General features: G+C 35.3%; 1 protein-coding gene and 1 long non-coding RNA gene across 3 annotated transcripts in view; one reads left to right on the top strand and one right to left on the bottom strand.

Annotated features, from left to right (window-relative positions):
- LOC107554419 (uncharacterized) overlaps nt 1-3,594 on the top strand; it is a 9,802-nt gene extending 6,208 nt beyond the window's left edge. For both annotated transcript variants that reach the window (XR_001605052.1, XR_001605051.1), the window contains exons 3-4: nt 2,171-2,255; nt 2,978-3,594. This is a non-coding gene — a long non-coding RNA (uncharacterized lncRNA). The remainder of the gene's footprint in view (nt 1-2,170; nt 2,256-2,977) is intronic.
- Nucleotides 3,595-4,217: 623 nt separating this feature from the next.
- Nucleotides 4,218-20,086, bottom strand: LOC107554417 (NPC1-like 1). Its single transcript, XM_016236908.1, has 19 exons — nt 19,872-20,086; nt 17,419-18,736; nt 16,140-16,404; nt 15,011-15,111; nt 14,754-14,926; nt 14,541-14,669; nt 13,761-13,943; nt 12,589-12,703; nt 11,985-12,250; nt 11,257-11,346; nt 10,925-11,115; nt 9,761-9,888; nt 9,495-9,627; nt 9,357-9,412; nt 8,055-8,205; nt 6,778-7,009; nt 6,569-6,682; nt 6,305-6,467; nt 4,218-5,230 (listed from the first exon to the last, which is right to left on the bottom strand). The coding sequence occupies exons 1-19, from the start codon at nt 19,929-19,931 to the stop codon at nt 5,115-5,117; spliced, it is 3,984 nt and encodes a 1,327-aa protein (XP_016092394.1). The 5' UTR covers nt 19,932-20,086; the 3' UTR covers nt 4,218-5,114.
- Between the last annotated feature and the right edge of the window lie 25 nt (nt 20,087-20,111).

Here is a 20,111-nt window from a genome sequence, read left to right as displayed (position 1 = left end):
CTGCGTTACATTTCAAATTTGATGTTTTTTTGTTGTTGAAATAACTATGTTTCTTCTTAGTGTTTCCTTATCAGTTTTGTATATTAGGGTTGTATGTTACATGTTGTTAAATTAATGTTTATCGCATTATTTCAGTTTCATGTGTGTTACCATGATGGTGTTTGGAGTTTGTGTGAATGACACTGTGCACCTTCTATATATGTTATTATTTAAAAGCTGTTTGTGATGGCTTTGGTTCATCATGTGACTTTCTCATCACCACCTGCATTTGGTGATTATCAGTGTATTACAAAGGTACAAAACAGATTTCAGTACTTCAATAGGTTGGTATATTAACATTATTTCAGTTAATGAAATTACGGTATTTAACTGTAAATTTAAGTTAAAACCGTAAAACCTAAAATGTTGCTACCGTATTTTTTACTGTAAAATTCCGGCAACCACAGCTGCCGTTTTTTTACCGTAAATTTTTTTTACAGTGCAGCCTTGGTGAGCTTCTTTGCCAACATTAAAAAAATCTTACTGACTCCAAACTACACATTACAATAGAAAGATATGTTTGTTTGCTGACAGCTCGTACAGATCAAGCCTGAATACTTCACCTCTCTTCATGTTCTGAGAAGAGTTGAAATCAAGTGTGAAATTAATCATTCGATTTTGCAACTTGTTTAACCTTTTGGCATGAAGAAACAACAAGGGACTATTTTGTCCAACAATAACTCAATAAATTCTCAAACAATATACATTTCTAGAGAAATCTGGTTGTACTGAGGAGTATCCGAAGGGTGTGTGGGTCTGTGAGAAAGGATGCTGTTGAATCGTCAGTGGATAAACTGATCATTTAATGAGAATATAACCTGTTGTTTGCTAAATGTTTATGAGAATGTCATTTATTGACCACACAAGCAAAGTGAAACTTAAAATATCTCAATTTCATTGAATTACAAAAAATACCAACTAACCTGCAAACAAATGCTGCTAGAGCTTTTCTCAGAAATATAAAATTTTTTAAATTGACTTTATATCTACTGTACATGTATGTACTATTAGAAGGATATAGATTTTTTCCACCTCCTTAAGCACAAAAATGTAGATAGTATATATACATAGAGAGAGAGAGAGAGAGAGAGAGAGAGAGATCACTTATATACATATCAGTGACTCTTTATTTATTTATTTTTGTGTACTTACTCTGTACATAAATACTTGAATCTGTAATTAGAGATTAGCTGATATGGTCTGCATAATTTCTCCTGACCATGCCCTAAATCAGATTTTATTTGTTTTTAAAACTAATCTAAAAACCAGGGTGTGGAAGAGAAAGTGAATGTTGAGTGTTAAATCATAGTTAAGGGTTGATTTTCCTTGTTTCAGCTTCTCCGCTCACAGGCTCAAACAGGTTTCCAAGTCATCACTGGGATTTTCCATCTCCCTCTGTTTCCTCACTACACCATATATCTCTTTAAACACACACTGTTTATGTCTATATATGTCTTGATTCTCAGGGTCAGTCTCCTTGATGAAAAACACTAATGAAAAACAAAGTGATGTGACATGTGGCCAAGTATGGTGACCCATACTTGGAATTAGTGCTCTGCATTTACCCATCCAAAGTGCACACACACAGCAGTGAACACACACAAACCGTGAACACACACCCGGAGCAGTGGGCAGCCATTCATGCTGCGGCGCCCGGGGAGCAGTTGGGGATTCGGTGCCTTGATCAAGGGTACCTCAGTCGGGGTATTGAAGGTGGGAGAGAGCGCTGTACATTCACTCCCCCCACCTACAATCCCTGCCGGTACGAGACTCGAACCCACAGCCTTTGGGTTATGAGTCCGACTCTCTAACCATTAGGCCACGACTTCCCCCAAACTGACAGTTCTTCCCCATTTAGTGGGACCTTTGACCTTTCACATGGCTAAGATCAGTATATAAAGCAGCTGTGATGTTTCATAAATAGGAGATGTTTACTAATAGTACCAGAGTGTCTAAGCTGCATTTTTCACTGGAAATACCAGTGATCTTGAAGTGCCGACAATGAAACTGTAGCCTGTCAGTGTTACGGATCTCATCTCTGGGTAGAGGACACTGATTATGTGCCTCTGTGTACAAATGTTTTCCAGACTGCAGACAGCAGTGTAACAGGTGTATGTATGTGTGTTTGCAGGTGCGATTGCTGCAGCAGTGTTCATAGGCTTTCTGTTAGCCCTCTATGCTGCTCTTTGGAAATGTATGGTTACGCAACCGAAAAGGTATGAACTAAACCAAACTTTGACAAGGTGCGAGTGCAATGCTGCGTTTTGTTTTGTTGCATTTTGTTCTTTGTTTTACTTTGCACTTTTTATTTTATTTTGACAATTTTGTTATTTATTTACTTTTTTGGGTGTGCGTTTTGTTTTTTGTTTTGCTATTTGTTTTGTTGTGTTTTGTGTTGTTTTAATTTGTTTTGTCCTTCTTTGTGCTTTTTATTTTGGTTTTATTTTATTTAATTTTATTTATTTATTTTTGTTATGCTATTCGGTCCACAAGTATGAGACCACATTTAAAACAAATAAACGTTATAACATCAATAATTATGACATACATATTCATTCAAAAAGGGAGACAAACCTAATTAAAAAATATTCAGAAAATTGTGATTTTCAACATTTTCAAGTTGTTAATACTGATAATATTGAAAAAATGTACATGTATATTCATTTTCTTTGGAAATGCATGGTTACACAATCACAAATGTTTGAACCAAACAAACCTTGTGCATGTGCAATGCTGTTTTGTTTTGCTTTGCTTTTTTTGTTTTTTTTGTGCCTTTTTTGCTTTTGTTTTGCATGTTATGGGGTTCAAAAGTATCAGACCACAGATTTAAAACAAATAAAGAATATGCCATTCTTTCAAAAACTGTGAAATGGGCGACAAGTCCAATTCTACGATATTCAGAAATTCATAATTTTTCAATTGCCACTATCTCTGTTAGGAGGGAAAAAAGAGCAAGACTGAAGGCTCGTGAACACAGGTCTCTTACATGCTGACCTCTGAACGGGACGTCCGCCTGTCTACCAGAGATTCTGAGTTACTGATGTTAAGTCGGAGCTTCTCCTGGTGTGAAGCACCCTCATGAAACGTGTTTAGGTATTAACGCACAGTTTGAGACAATATTTCATGCAGGAGGGAACTAGATGCTTCAGATGCTTCAGTCACCTATCAGGTTCTGGATTGGTATGTTTGACAGAGCAGTGTATGTTATTCAGTTAGACCAGAGAGTTACATTTTAGAAAATGGTTTTAAAAATGTAAATGTAGTCATTAAACTAAGTGATTTTGTGTATATTGTGTGTATACATAGGGAATAGCAAGCCCAAATGTGCTCTTGAAGTGTGTACGAATGTTTTACTTTGTCACAACAAAACAAATGTCCACTAGATGGCAGATGGCTCAATGTTTTTTTTTTTACTTTTTACTTGATGAAACAAGAATCAGCCAAGATATACAGTCTTTCAGTCTTTAGAGGTTTATCTTTATAGACTTATGTGTTTCGGACGTTTATTTTATTGCTGATAGCTATGCTAATTAATTCATGAATGATATAATCAATTTTAAGAGACTAGGCCCTTGTTTTTCTCCAAACATCCCCTTTGACCATCGTGAACTCTGCACCAGTGAATGAGTGCGTGTGTGAGAGAGAGAGATTTCCCTTATGCAGCAGTATTGGCCAGAGAGCAACATATTTCTGGGTTAAAGTCTTTGGGTACGTGCGTGTTTGTGTGTGTGTGTGTGTGTGTGAACGTAAGAATTGCACATTTTTATTGCAGGTGCTTTGTTTGCTCAATTGATAGTATTATATATTTTATTTCATTAGTGTAGTGTCATTCATTTCAGAGCTTTCCATTGTTAGGATTTGATTTTCCTTTTATTTTGGTCCATGCAGTGTAATTGTGTGGCTGTATAAACCCTGTTTTTCATTGCACAAATGTTTAATATAGAATGTTATGAATGATATGTGCCAATAAATGTGAACTTTGATTTACTGTAGGATGATTTTGTACAATAACGTTAAAAGCTGTTTAGTGACAGGCTTAAATATTTGAATACTTGCTAGATAATATTCATATGAGAAGGCAATATTACAGTTCAGTATAGTTTATTTTGACTGTTTATGTTTTTTACAGTGTTTTTACATTTTTAAATATTTATCCTGTAAAAATATCCTTTAAAAAAAGAAGTTAATTGATTGCATCTGAAATTATTATTAGCTTGCCTACATTCATACAGCCAATAAACTGCTGTAAAAGTGCTTTATTGTTCCTTTAACAGTAAATGGTAAACTTTGAATGCAAAGTTGAGATATTGAACTATTGAGATAATAATATTGAACATTTATACAGAATGTAGATATACACACAGTGCATTTAATATAATTACAGTAATGCTTATAATACAAGAGCAGATGCTCTTTATACTGGAGTGTTATTTGAGTTGCAGTGTCTACTTTCTGTCCTCAACAAGACAATTACTTGCATGCAAAAATGGCAATATGAAACATAACAACAAAATTAAATATAACTTTACAAATATTACACAATAAAAAGTACAATAATTCTAAACTATTGTACTAATTTTCTTTTTTCTAAAACAGTGGAATTGAGCTCCTCATTTGTATCCATTATCACTTTGTCTCGGGTGTGACCTGGGCAAGATAATCTCAGGTAAAAATGATGGTGAAGGACTCACGAGCTGCGTATCTCTCATGAACATCTTCAGAAGGAGATAGGCCGTTTTATAGCAGTAACGCAACTACTGCGTCCACATAAAGAGGCATAGAGCTGACATAGCAAGATGAGATTCTGCTTCAAATGTTCTGAGCATGCAATTGGTTGTTTTTTCCCTCAGGTCTCACATGCAGTAGTGTATGTTATGGCAGGTGATCCCTTCTTTTGGAGGATTCTCTTATACTATCAGTTCACTAATTTTAGAGGTAAATTAAATGGAAGAAAGAGGGAGAGCAGGTTGTAAGAGCTACAAAACATCAGTTTCAAATTCGCTGGGTTCTTGGGTGGTCTTGGAGACAATGCCAGCCTTTACTGGATATGATGGCTGTACAGAGATTTCGCCATTTTACTTTTCATGGCTTTCGAAGCTAATGTTGTCATATGTAGCTTTGCTGTTGAGTTCCATTTCTTTGGCTTTCTTCTCTTGAATCTGCAGCAGAACTGCGTTGTTCACACCAGGACCTGAGCAACACAGACAGATGGTTTTTATTAGTTTTGTTTAATCAAACCCTTTTATAATACACCAGATTTTATTTGGTTGGTTCAAGTGTTTGGAATGGAATATTAGTGCTTGCTACATAGTCTTTTATTGTTAACTAAAATTTAACTTAATCTTTTATTGCAATTGAATAAAATTAATACAAATAATTGAAATAAACCTGAAATAGAATAAAATATAAATATGAGATGAAAAACCTTGAACATACTAAAGTAAATGAAGTTGAAGTTAAGGTGCTAAAATTACAAAAACTATAAATAAATAAATAAAAATCAATAGAAAAATATAAAAAAATGATAAAAATGACAATCACACAAAATTACTGAATTATTTAAACTACATTTAAAATGGAAATATACAAATAAACACTAATTCAACATTTTAATAAATACTACCATAGTATATAAATAATACTAAAATAACTGATTATTTGGCAATACAATGTACTAATATTAAACAACTCTTATACTCTCTTACTGTATTTCTCAATAACACTTCAAATTGTGTAACTATTCAAATGGTAGAATGCTACATTGTTGCCTCATTATGTTGCATTTATTTCATCAAGTGGTATGTGGTAATGTCAACTAAAATAACATTTCCATCTGTTTCAGCATATTGGACTGTATAAACAAATTGCATCAGGTTTTTTTTTTCTTCCTTCATGATGGAACTCTTGTTCTGACATGTCTGATGCCTCCCTCTTCCTTATCTGTTCTTACTGAATGATTCCTATATATTTTTCATTGTCTGTGTTTTTAGATTTGAAATGCAATACACATTTTTGGTTATTAGTTTGTTTGTGTGTGTGTGGTTTTTGTGTAAAAACGTTTACATTTTGGCTGACTGACATTTTTGTATTTGCATTTTGGGATACGAATTTGCTTACTTGTTCAAAATGTACATGTTGCACACTGCAAAACCAGTGCAATTACAATACTTTGTTAGAATTTTAACTAGTCTCTTTGAACTTAAACTCTTTGGGATTGAGCACCATGTGCATAATGACTGCATGTCTTTATAATCATGCAACATACCTAAGAAACTGAGCAGCACGGGCAGAAATATGAGGCCGTGGGCCATGCCGAGCAGAGTGATGACCAGATTGAGTCTGAAGAAGAAGATCTGGATGAGCTGTGCCTTAGCAAATGCCAACACCACTATTCCAGGTAGATTGGTCATCGCAACTCCAGCAAACACCTGGGAAAGAGAACACACACGCGCATGAAACAACACAACAACTGGACATACAAACTAATGCATAACTGAGGAAGCTTCAACATGTTTGTTGTGGTACTCACCGCACTGCCCATGTTAGCTGTGGCTTCCTTTGCCCTCTCCACCTTCGTGGGCTGAATACTGAGCGCAAATGAGCGTGTTAAATGAGACACAAACTCTACTGATATACCAACGGCCTGAAAAACAAACCCACAGTGAGATGAGAATGTTATAGATTGTTCCTGACTACTTTTATGAACTGCAAACATGCAGACAACTCTGAACAACTCACCGTCACAAGGTTGATAAGCGACACAGCGTTGAAGTCGATGCCCCACAACGTCATGACACCAACCGTATCCACAGTGATCATCACTATGGTGAGCAGGTTCAGAAAGCCTGATCTCAAGTCCATGCCGAGCAGGATACAACACACAACGAATGTGGGGAGCAGACACACGCCGATGTTGAACAAACCCTCGTTCACGATGGTCAGATACTGTTCGTAATACACATACGTCACACTGCGAAATAAAAGATCATAGAATCAGCGCTCAGAGATTTTTGATCCTGGGTCCTCTTTCTAGTCTAACATATTAATTTATTGCGCATATATATATATATATACATATACCTATAATGTATAATATGATATACTTCAAAAGGATTCACTTGAGTTTGAACTCAACATAATGTTTTTGGACACCCACTTCCATATTATTTGCAATTAAATGAAAATGTATTATAGTTTAAATTCATATTAAACACAATTGGTTGAACTTAAGAGTGCTTTTTGACATAGGTAGAACTTAAGTGCATCTTTTAATGGAAAATCATAATTATTTCTATTTGAAATATGGTTAAACTGTACTGCCGAAAGGACTGACTATTTCTATTGAACTTGTATGTCATGTATTTACATATATTTGTAATTACACATTTGTAGTGATGAAGTTGCAATTTAGTACATTTGAAATATATTATCTTTAAATGTGACGTTGAATAACACACTATAGTTAAAATGAAGTAATAAATCAAGTACTTTACAAGTGCTTTAGCATGTAAGTGAACACAAATAGATGATCAAAAACGGATGATTTAAAATGCATTTTAACAGTAAAACTTTTAATCTGACAATTTTGCAAAGGGCACTTTTTAAAGGTGTAGTTAAGAGACCTCTCAAAGTACACTTAAGTGGCCTTTTATTGAATATATTTTCTGCAAGCAGAGTTTATTAAAAATATACTTTTTAGATTTTAAGTACACTACAAACTGCACATGCATTTAAATTAAGCGCACTCCTTTTTCACTGGTGCCACCTTTAAAATATGTGCGTGACATCCCTGCTATACAAAATGTATTCCATCCTGTAGTTGAAAGAAAAATATGAAGTAGCTCTAGGATCCGTGATGCTGTTTTGCAATTTATTAAGTAGCTCAAGGACGCGTTATCATTAAAATATGATTACATTAACTGATTATTGCTTCTTATCTTATCCGGAAGAAGAAGCAGCAAGGGTGAGGATGGTAAATGTAGTAAGATAAGGGAGGATTAGAAGTGGACACCTACGTGTAAGGGAAGACCTCAAAGTCTTGAGAGGTGCCTGTGACGTTCCTCATGGTCATTGTGATATGATGTGCCAGTTCTCTGGCTTTCTCCAGCGCTGCCGTGAACTCCTGCGAGTTGACCAGAGGAGTGTGGTAGGCCATGAACCGAGACGCTGAAAAACGAAGAGATGCCATAATGAATCAAACACTTACATGTGTTTTATATGAGCTGTTTGTAGGCCTCAAACCCTGGAAGACAGTTAGCATTTTAGCGAGTAGCGGGCTTCAGTTTATGAGTAAACTAGGGTCTGTGGCTTTGTCACGTTTTATTCTTTAACATAAATTACAGTCATACCTCAAACATTGTGAACAAGTCACTAAATAAGGACTACAACTACCACAAAGACGTGAGTTTACTTGCTTGACAACAACTGTTCTAGTCATTGTAGCTTAGCAACTTTTTAGCAACATAGCTTATTTCTAGTTTCAAGAGTTGTGTTGTGATATGACAATGTTTAACTGATGTTATAGAGCAAAACATTAAAGTTTCATTCAGTAATATTAACAACAAACTTTACTCATAAACCAGAAACTGCTGTTCTTAAATTGATGATGGAAACTAATGCAAAATAGCCTACAAATTGACATCATGACTGAACAGTTCTATAGAACAGTGATTTTCAACTGTTTTGACTACAAGTTTCCCCAATGTTCACAACAATATTTAAAGGCCTCATGACTTTTCAAGCTGTTCATAATTTACTGGAGAATTAAGGATAAGGAATCTTGGTAACACTTTACAATAAGTTTCATTAGTTGACATTTGTTAACTACTTTAGTTAACATGAACCAAGCATGAACAATACTTCTACAGCATTTATTAATCTTAGATAATGTTAACAGTTTATGTTTCAACATTTACTAATGCATTATTAAAATCAAAAGTTGTGCTTGTTAACATTAGTTAATGCACTGTGAATTAACATGAACTAACAATGAACGACTGCATTTTCATTAATTAACATTAACAAAGATGAATACATACTGTAATAAATGTATTGTTCATTGTTTGTTCATGTTAGTTAATATATTAACTAATGGAACCTTATTGTAAAGTGCTACCGGAATCTTTTACAAATATTTTATGCTTGGCATAACTAGGAAAATGTATATTCATTATAAAAATGCCCTAAAAATAAAAAATAAAAATAAACCATTTCCAGGTCTAGAAATCACATTATTAAAATTAGGCTACTGGTTGAGAACCACTGCTATAGAAGGTGAATGCAAATTGTTACACATACAATTCATGCATGCATCTCACCTATTATTTCCCCAGTTTCGTCTCTAACCACAGCTTTATCATAAGCTCCCAAACCACTGGAAATGAAACCATAATCATGAACATGTTTTATTCTAAACATTCATTCTGTTCAGTCTTTCAGGTGGTTGCTTTTCTTACCCTTTTGGACACTGTAGGTCAGGTCTGTTGCTAAGAAAGTCTGGCAGAAATCTGTTAAAATTTTCAACACTAGGTCGCAGAACCCCATTTTCGGGTACACTGATACACTTCTTGGCACACATGAAGAAACCAGCTGTCAAAAATGTTTATAATTAGTTCTCTAAGAATGTTGCATTGAAACACACACACACACACACACACACACACACACACAATATACAACAAGGCTTTATATGTTAACTGCTAAATTATATAGAAACACTTACTCTCATTGGCAGGACAAAATTCATCTTTGTTTGGGCCAGCCGTATAGATACGACAACATTTGGATCCAGGGTTCAGCCAATCGATATAGTCATCCACCCAGGAGGATGCTGGGATAGCCAAGTAAGATCTAGAGCAATCAGCAAGATTTTAGCTTTGATCAGCAGCTTAAAAGAAAAGTAAGTCTCACTTAAAATTTGTTTTATGAATTTCATTTCTTTAACAAAATATCAAATTAAGTGTCATCTGCAAGCAAAGTATTCTCACGACATAAACATGCACTTCCATTCAAAAGCTAGTTTTTTTTCTAAAAGTAATTAATACTTTTACTCAGCAAGCCAAAGACCCATTAAACTGATTGATAGTGACACTAACGATTTTTACAGTACATTGTTACAAAAGGTTCCATTTCAAATAAATGCTGTTCTTTTGAACTCTATATTCATCAAAGAATCCTGAAAAAAAAGGAATCTAATTTTAACAAAATATTAAGCAGCACAATTGCTTCCAACATTGATAATAATAAGAAATTATTCTTGAGCACCAAGTTAGCATACTAGAATCATTACTGAAGGATCATAATGTGAATAATGAGACACTGAGCAATTGCTACTGAGAATTCAGCTTTGCCATCACAGCAAAACATTACACTTTAAAGATATTCAAATAGAAAAAAATATTTTAAATTGTAATCATTTTTCACAATATTACAGTTGTTAATGTATTTTTGATTAACTAAATGCAGCCTTGGTCTTTCAAAAACTAAAAATAATAATTCTAACTCCAAACTTTTGAAGGGTAGTGCATAATATGACACAATAGCTCATAGTTTATCTGGCTCTTTACCAATATTATAAAAGCTCTGTGTGACTTGGCATTTTATTTGACCATTTTAATTAGTAAAGAATTCATGAACTGTAAGTAATAGGTAAAGAAAATGAGGTAAAGAGTAGTGGAGTGCTACCAGACCACTGAATATATAAGTAAACTGGTGCTAACATCTGATTTTTGTATTTACAGACTATAATTAAGGCCAAAATGTATACAATTACATTACATAAACAACTTTAGTTATATTTAAATAATGTACTGTATATTTTACACTTACTGTAAGTTTACATTTACAGATTACATAGAGCGCTTTTATATAGATATATAATACTTACTGCTCAGGGTATTCAGTGGCGTATCGGATCTTCTGGGTGAAAGAGAACTGGTCACATCCCACACTGGAACACACTGCATTTATGCCCTCCTCACTGGTGAAATTGAACCCTTTGGTCGTGATAAAATATGTGGGCACACCAACCTCAAAATACTTATAGAGGTATGCGAAGTAGTCCAACATGTAGGAGTCCTGATAATATTTACACATAGACAAAGAGAGAAAGTCAACACTCTAACTTAATATTCAGTAACTGGAAGGTTTTTTAATTTCCATTTTGGCATAATTGGTCATTTTTATTGGCAGGCTAGTAGAGTAAACTTGTGTACTTACAGATGGCATGGCCAGTTCCTGATTTAAGCCCACTTTTACATGGAACATGAGGAACACACAGGCACAGAAAATCGCAAGGAACACCACCATCTAAGAGAACAAGACATAATAAGATTAAACTATTACTAATTTCTTCATATAAGAGCATATAAAGGACAGAAAATCTCCCAGTTACAATCATAATATCAGCTTTTTTTAGAAAGCGATAAAATAGAATTCTGTGAATGGGTGTTTCCCAACAATGGGCACTTTTAGCCACATTTACTAGTTTTACATTGTAAATGTATATTTATTGGAATAAAATGTCCTTTGTTCTGTTAAAGTTATATGTAAAATATAAATTTATTTTATGTATTTATGTGTCAAAATGGTTGGCTGTGTTAAGAATTATGCTAAGGACAACTAAGATACAAAACTAAGGTAACAACAGTACAAAATGTAAATAAATTTCAACAAAAGAAATGTAAATGTTTTTTTATTATTATTATTATTAGATTATTATATTAAACATATTACTTTTATTTTCATATTTTATGGGACAAAGGAAAATCCATAAAATCTCTAGATCAGTAATTCACTATAAATGAATTTTCCAACTTTTCCAAGTTTCATATGAAAAGAAAAATTATATTGAAATCTGTTGGTTAATATAAATCCACCCTGGGACATAAAAGTGCTTGTAATTAAAGAAACATGCTAATACCAATGTTGGCGAAATAGGAACGTACCACTAATACCCTGCTGACAGAGTTGAGCAGTGCAGGGGCGTAGTATTTTTTCATTAATGGGAGCAGGATGCCCTGGTTGGGTTTGGATGGGTGTGGAGTTTTCACAGTAACGCAGCAAGCTATCTCACACCGGTTTGCATCTTGACGCTGAGCGTCAAGTGAGAGCAGAGCCACAAAGGCAGTCATCTGTAGAATGAAGTCCATGAGCACAGCAAGTGCCGCATACAGAGCAAAAGACCTCACTGCTGGCATAGTGCTCAAAGCACCTGCAAAGAGACAGTAAGGGTGTGTTTAATCAGCCATATATATGTTTCCTCATAGATGGAATGAATCTGAACCCATTGACTGCATTAAATATGACTCATTCAGGAGCCGAAAGTACATTATTGGCTGTACTATACATGGATCATATCTCTCTTTAGTTAGGATGATACGTATCTACTGCATCAGGTCTCGCTGACATGCACAAGTGAGTAAAGGTCAGGCAATATAATAAATGTTCCTGATTTATTTCCATAATGGATTTGAAAATTAGATTTTTTTTCTCTCTTGTAGTTGTTTTTATGGATTAAAGTAGAGATTGAGATCAGTAGGAGATTCTCACCCAGAAAGAAACAAACAGATTCAGACAAACTGCAAAGCAGCATGCTGGGAGCCACATTTCCAAGAACTCTCCCAATCTGTTCCTCCCTCTTCTCTCCTGGTCTGCGCATATCTCTCTGATAGAGATTAAACATAGAAAAGACAGAAAGAAAGCATGTTTTATGAAATTATAGCGATAGTAGTAGATACATACAGTAATATCTTTAAGTTCTAAAATAGAATATAATGGAAGATATACGCTACCATTTAAAAGTTTGGGGTTGGTATGATATATATATATATATATATATATATATATACTGTATATATATATACACACACACACACACAATTTTGCATTTATTTGATTGATAGTGAAGTAAAAACAACAATAACAGAAATGTTATTACAAGTCTCTTTGAATATATTTTAAAATGTTATATAGAAAAGACAGAAAGAAAGCATGTTTTATGAAATTATAGCGATAGTAGTAGATACATACAGTAAAGTTCTAAAGTTCTAAAATAGAATATAATGGAAGATATACGCTACCATTTAAAAGTTTGGGGTTGGTATGATATATATATATATATATATATATATATATATACTGTATATATATATACACACACACACACACAATTTTGCATTTATTTGATTGATAGTGAAGTAAAAACAACAATAACAGAAATGTTATTACAAGTCTCTTTGAATATATTTTAAAATGTTATTTATTCCTGTGATGGTAAAGCTGAAATTTCAGCATCATTGCTCCAGTCTTCAGTGTCACATGATCCTTCAGAAATCATTCTAATATGCTGATTTGCTGCTCAAGAAATATTTCATATTGTTATCACAGTTGAAGACAGCTGCTTAATATTTAAATTACAAGGATATGCTTTCTTAGGATTCTTTGATGAACAGGAAATTCAAAAGAACAGCATTTATTTTAAATATATTTTTTGTAACGTTATGTCTTTACTGTCATTTATTATTCCCTTTAATTGCTGACTAAAAGTACTAATTTATTTCCAAATAATCTAACTGACCCAAAGTTTTGAATGGTAGAGTAGAATGGTGACTAAGAAAAGTGAGTTAAGAGCAACCTACAGTGTGATTATAGCTGACCCTAGTAAGGTAAGCAAAAAGACCCCCCAAAAAACAATTGAATAAAACTCAATAAACTCAACAAACCTGATATTCCAGAACAAAAATGAAGATGTTATCAGCTCCCACAGCAAGCACAAGGAAGGGTACGACCTGCAGAATGACCAGTGAGGACGGAAACCCGATCCAGGCATAGAAACCCATTGAGGCCATGACAGAGCAGCCAACCACCAGAATACCACCCAGTCCAACCAAGAACTTTGAGTCTACCTATGAAAACAATAATATCACCTTGTCAAAATAGGCCAATGGGTAGCTCATCTGAGATACTTTTGTATGTGTTTCATCTAAAAAGATCTTCTTCTTTTTCTTCTTCTAATAATAATAATAATAATAATGCAATTTGCTTATCAGCTCACACTCAATGACGACACTTTTATAAAACTTTTATAATTATTATTAATGACACTTTTACAACCTCATTTCATAGATATTCTTTAATATTTAACAATATTTAAAAGGACCATTTAAAAAAAGATTGAAGTGAAGTGAAAAGAAATCAGAGATTTTTAAAAGAGTTAAAACATTTTAAAAATGGTCACTATTTATATTAGATGCAATATTTTAGTATTGTTAACAAAATAAATATTTATAACTAATAACATCTATATCTATTTTTTAATTGATAACTATTAGTATGCCTGGACTATTTTAATCAAGAAAGTATTGATTCGATTGCTCAGAACACACTTGCTGGAGTTTCCATTAGGCCTTTATTTTAAGAAAATAATTGCTTCTTCCTTTATTCCCGTTATCAGAAATGAGGAAATTCCCAGCAAGCCATTAACCACTCTGCTACGCACTCACCAGGATACGCTTCCAGGATGTATATTCCCCAAGAGCCACGGCTATGTAGAGGAAGATGACAGCATAGCTTATCATGAATATGGGGATATCCTCTGCAGTCGTTCTGTTAATCTCATCCTCCAAAGACCTCTGCAGAGCACCAGACAGTTCGTTAATGAGACTGTAAACACTGACATCTTTGATCATTACAGAATATGGTCAACAGAGTCTCACCTCAGCCATGTAGGCAAATGTAAAGTTTGTGTTTGTGTTTTTCTGGTATTCCTGCACAATCTCAAGGAACCTTTGTTCCCACTCTTCAGCCACCTTAAATTTAACATCAGTTCGTGCGTAATTGTTTAGGGAGAAGGTAAGGATCAGGGCTTCAGCAGTGGTGTATTCCTCATCTGAAAATATAATGGAAAGCCAAAGTCAGCCCAGTGAATCTTTAAGATAGTGGTGAAATGTTAGCCACCAGATTTGTGTCTTACTCTCATATCCTCCTACAGCCAGGAAGGGGAAGACAGGGCCTCCATAATCTGCCATACAACTCATGCCAAGTGCTGTGATGTCTTTAAATGATAATGGAGAGCTGTAGGCAAGCATAATATATTTATGTTTTGTGTGATATTGTTTTTATAAAACAGTTCAATAAACAAGAATAATTGAGTAACTTACATTTTAGACACAATATTGGCAGTAACTGTATCTATTTTATCACCAATGAAAACACTTTCATTCAAATGGTAACATTTTGTTCTTGATTGAATCAGCATTTTAGAACAATCTAGTTGGCTGAGTGAATGATTCAATGACTCTCCCATGAATACAGTAACTGATTTTGAAATAACATACTACTCTTACCATTTCTTTTATTATTATAGTAGTGTTATGCTAATATGCTATATAGGAGCCACTCACTGGCTGTGTTTGAATAGGCATATTTCCCTACTACATAGTAAACAGTATGTGAAAAGTATAATATGTTTGAATTCACAGTATTCATAAACCAGTAGGCACAAAGTATATTAGCCTATTGCCCAGATGACCTGCCCCTTCGGACGAGAAAATTTACTATCCCATGAGGCCATATAAGAGGATTTGTGAATGATTGTGTAGCGACGTAACTTACGCTGGTAGGTCACATTATAATGACAATATGAAGAATGTTGTACATCCGGATTACATTAATAAGGCACACATTCAATATATAGAACAGTTTTTTTAAACATTCGCAAGGTACATACTTATTCAAAACAAGTAGGCTACCTTTGGCAATTTTGGATGGAGCCTAGCATACTAGTATACTAATCTTGCTATTTCTGACATATAAAGCTTTTATGTAGATTTTGTATTAGTATATTACTAGCCTAATAGTATGCTACAAATTATGAATTGAGCCTGTTATTATTTTGTTCCTGAATTAATTATGTTACTGAATCAATTGGTGAGCAAATGATTCAATGACTCACTCATAAGGAGTCACTTGTCGCCACCTACTGGCTTAACAATGTAACCTACGTACATCCTGTCTACCTGAAAAATCTCTGCGTACAAATCCTGCAGTCTCAAATGGTAGGTAGGTAATGTGACAACTACAGATATAGATATCTGACTTACTTAACGCAGTAGATAAAATGGTCCCTCCAATCCACCTCCTTAGTCACGCCGAGCTCTGTCATATTTGCTTTGGCGTTCAGTTTATCCATGCTGTTTTGGAAGTATTGCGGTAGACTATTGACAGCGCAGTCTGTTAAAGAGGGGTTGTCTGGATTGAGTGGGGCATAGCAAACATCTTTAAGGCTTGCAGTGCGGTTTAGTTCATCTGACCATAATTCAATTGCTTGGATTTTCTGCTGAAGCTCCAACAGCTCAATGATCAAATCTGTGTGAAAGAAACATACACAATATATTTTAATATGACTGAAACTTAATCATCGCTGCTTAAAACGATTAGGACTAAATGGTTATGACAAAAACATAAATGTTGGTTATTGCTCTTGATATTGCAATTCCACATCCTTTATAGCTATACATCCAAACTTAAGCTTCACAGTGTTTCTCTTGGTAGCATAAACAAAGTTTGAATTTTGGATGAAATATATACAGAAAACTAGTGATGGCCGCTTCGAAACGCTGCTTCATAAAGCTTCGAAACATGTATGAATCTTTTGTTTCGAATCAATGTTTTGGAGCGCAACTCAAACTGGCCAAGTCACGTGATTTCAACAAACGCTGCTTTGTTACGTTAAAAAATGTCCATGGTTTGATGAGTTGATCTGGTGAACACATGAACGGTGTGCGTCTCTTTGCCATACTCCCTGCATCCCTGCCGGCGCTACTTCATCGAAGCTGGTTTGCGCCCGGCCGGATGTGCCTTTATGCTTTCTGGTGCTTACGTCACCCTGCTCGTGACGTCTCGCTGCTCCATTGGACGGATTTGACACGTGCTTCAGAACGCGGTCACGCAAGGGCGTTCCCAAAGCGACTCGACGCAGCGTCTCGTTCCCTCGGGGAACCATGGTTACATACGTAACCTAGAGATGTTTTAATGACAAAAATAGAAAAATTTATTATAGAAAAATTGAGAGTAAAAATTAAGCCCTCTCAAAAAACACAAACAAATCAAGAACTACTATAATCTAATGGATGAACATACACTTCAAATAGCTAAATAACTAATGGACTGAGCCAAGTTTCTGCTCTAATTTTTTTTGTCTTTTTCGATCATCATTTTTTCTTTGGTGAACGTAGGCTACTGAAAAAAAATCTGTTGCTACTTCTGTTGTATTGTGAAAGTAGATCTAAAGTATGCTTTTGAGACTTTCATGACTAGTTAATTTAGACAACCACACAGATTTTTATTTGACCAAAAAGTGGAAAAACTAGGTAATATCACCTTTAGAGATGATACCACTGAAGTTCTGTTCGCCAAAGAGTAAGGAGTCATAGTAGTGACTGGGCCTGTCCGGAGCGGTCAGGATCAGCTGATTGGTGCGGTAAAATGGATCAAAATTTGCATCATGGAAGGCCTTCTCACGCATGGCACGACTTTGGGGCGCTGACCAGAGCTGGACAGGATCTGTGGTGAGTTCTATGTCTTTTATTCCCACTGCGAATGCCAACACAACCACCAGGCAGACTGGGAGCACTATCAGAGGATATCGTGCCATTATAGTTCCCCAGGTCTGGAAAAGAGATCCCAGGAATTCCTGAGTGGCAAGACTGGCTTTATCAGAGCACGTAACATCTTTAGGACTGATTTTACGTTCAATCTCATTTTCGTTCTGGTCCTTGGTGTTCTTGCCCTTCCGAGCACCCTTTGACTTTTGGTAGTGGATAGTGTACTCTAAAATTACGTAACACGTAAGAAGGAGAAGGATGCAGGAGAAGACTATGATACAGATGACAAGGACACCATCTAGCTGACCAATCATGAATGGTTCTGGTAAAGGCGGTGGCTGTGGAACAGCTGGACAGGATTGTTCGCAGTCCTGACAGGAACAGGCCTCGCCACCTGTCGGCGTCGTCTCGTTACAATTCAATGCTGTTCCTGCAAACAGAACCGCTCCTGGTGGGAGTCCAGCGGTCTGACCGTCTGGCAAAAGCTTGAAGTTAATATCCAGAGGAGCCAGTCCATTGCTCGAGTCACCCTGGAAATCTAACCAGCGTTGCGGCGTGCACAGCGTTGCACCATAGCGACCACACATTGTGGCAATGGCATAACCTCCGGTGGCTGGGATTCGTACGTTTTTGCAGGACCTAAACGATGCATCTGAGAAGCTGGTAGATACATAAGCCTCGTAACCCACCACAGCTTCCTTAACAATGCCAGTGGGTTGTGTGATGTTTGCGGTTTTCATAATCTTTAATATCTGACTTTGGTTGGGACTGCAGGTGGTGGCGCAGTGCATATGCGCAAAGTTGTCGGCGCAGGACGGGCAGCGGATCAGCACGGCTTTGGACAATGTCAAGCTATCCTGTAGAGCAGTGAGTTGTCTGATGGAGCAGCAGGCCAATGTTTCACCCTCACCATGGGCCAACATCGGGCACACGGATTTAAAAAGTTCATAGTGGTCTCCTGTCACATTCACGGCTTTTCTGTAGTCCTTACAGGGTACCCTAGGGGGGATAAGAGCCCCCTCCACTGCAGGGTTTAGGCCACAGTCCTCATAAAATGAGCAGTAGCCTGGTTCATGCTGAGCACCTGTGAGAACCTGCAATAAACAGAGATACAATAGAAACATAAAGATATTTAGGTACTTCTCACGGTATCTTATAGATCTGCAATACTGAATCTTTAGCACATGTCAGAACTCAGTAATAATCTTTCTTTTGAGTTCAGATTTTTACAGTTTCCCTACATTTATATATATATTTTTTTAATAATATTATAATTATTTAGAATTATAATTGACAACAATAATTTATTAGATTGATACTATAAGATGCACTAATATTAGTCAAATAACTTTTTTTTACATTTACCATTCATAATAATGTATCTTTAATATAACAATAAAATTAAGAGGTAAATATTAAATAATTACACTTCTTTCTACAGAGGCCCCACACCTTTTAACCAATGAATTTACATTATTTTTTTTTAAAGATGTTATTAATTTTTATTAATTTTCCAAGTCTGGAATATTTTTATATTCTCTTCCATGACTGTGGAGGCCTGGGAAAAGCTTAAAACATGATCATAGTTAATATTTTAAATATAATATAATAAATATTTTCTTAGAAGACATTCCACAGTCAGAAAAAGTGTGGACATGATCATATGAGGTGAAATGTATTTTATATTCACAAAATTAGATAAATCTGAGGCGATTCACAAAAAATATTAACTAATTCACAAGTAAATAAAATGAGATAAGCAAATATACCATGAGAAATCTATTTTGTGTCACAGTTAAGGCCAGAAAGTGTTTAATAAAGCTAGAGATTGTGAAGTCTAGATGTATATCAATGGAAAAAGCGTAATGACAACTGATTTTAACCACAATTTAACATGTTTTTACCATGTTTAAACCTGAAATCTTCATTTTTTTTTTATTTACAGACAACTGTTCAGTCTGCAGTCTGCTGTAAATCCAAACATATTTCAATATTTCATTATTGCGAAACACTTTACATTTATTTGTAAATCAGTTATCAAACAAGGATCACTCTGACTCATGTTATTGATCCCTATCCCACAAATAAAGCATGGAAAATAACTACACAGTCACAGCCAAAACCCTTTACGTAGCAGTTTCTACATATAAAACAGACAGTTTCACATGTTTTGCCGATGATTCTGTCACACAAAATTACACATAGAAAATATGTCAAGTGAAGACCTACCGTGCAAGTAGCAAGTGTAAACCATACGGACCATGTCCAGCTCTTTATTTGGAACTGCATTTCTCTTGTTGTCTTTGCACTTCTGTGTGTATGGAGTGTTAGTTCCAGTGGAGAGATGGAGGCAGGAGGATGTGGGGAGTTTCAGGTAGCAGAGAGATCTCTGCTCTACCTCTGCCTGTGCTGGTACTGTAAAGAAACACAGGAGGAAATGAAAGGCTTTCTCACTCTCATTGGATAAAC

Source organism: Sinocyclocheilus grahami, unplaced genomic scaffold (assembly GCF_001515645.1).
Source record: "Sinocyclocheilus grahami isolate Dianchi unplaced genomic scaffold, SAMN03320097.WGS_v1.1 scaffold501.1, whole genome shotgun sequence".
Classification (NCBI taxonomy): Eukaryota; Metazoa; Chordata; class Actinopteri; order Cypriniformes; family Cyprinidae; genus Sinocyclocheilus; species Sinocyclocheilus grahami.
Note: the sequence above shows the minus strand (reverse complement) of the source record. Positions and strands in the feature narration are given on the sequence as shown.

What these genes read in the sequence shown, in the direction of transcription:
- LOC107554417 (XM_016236908.1), bottom strand. Translation starts at nt 19,931, where the DNA reads ATGCAGTTCCAAATAAAGAGCTGGACATGGTCCGTATGGTTTACACTT. An exon ending in GGCTGTAGGAGGATATGAGA is followed by an intron (nt 14,927 to 15,010) that starts GTAAGACACAAA and finishes TTATATTTTCAG; the next exon opens with ATGAGGAATACACCACTGCT. An exon ending in CGCTTATCAACCTTGTGACG is followed by an intron (nt 6,683 to 6,777) that starts GTGAGTTGTTCA and finishes TTTGTTTTTCAG; the next exon opens with GCCGTTGGTATATCAGTAGA.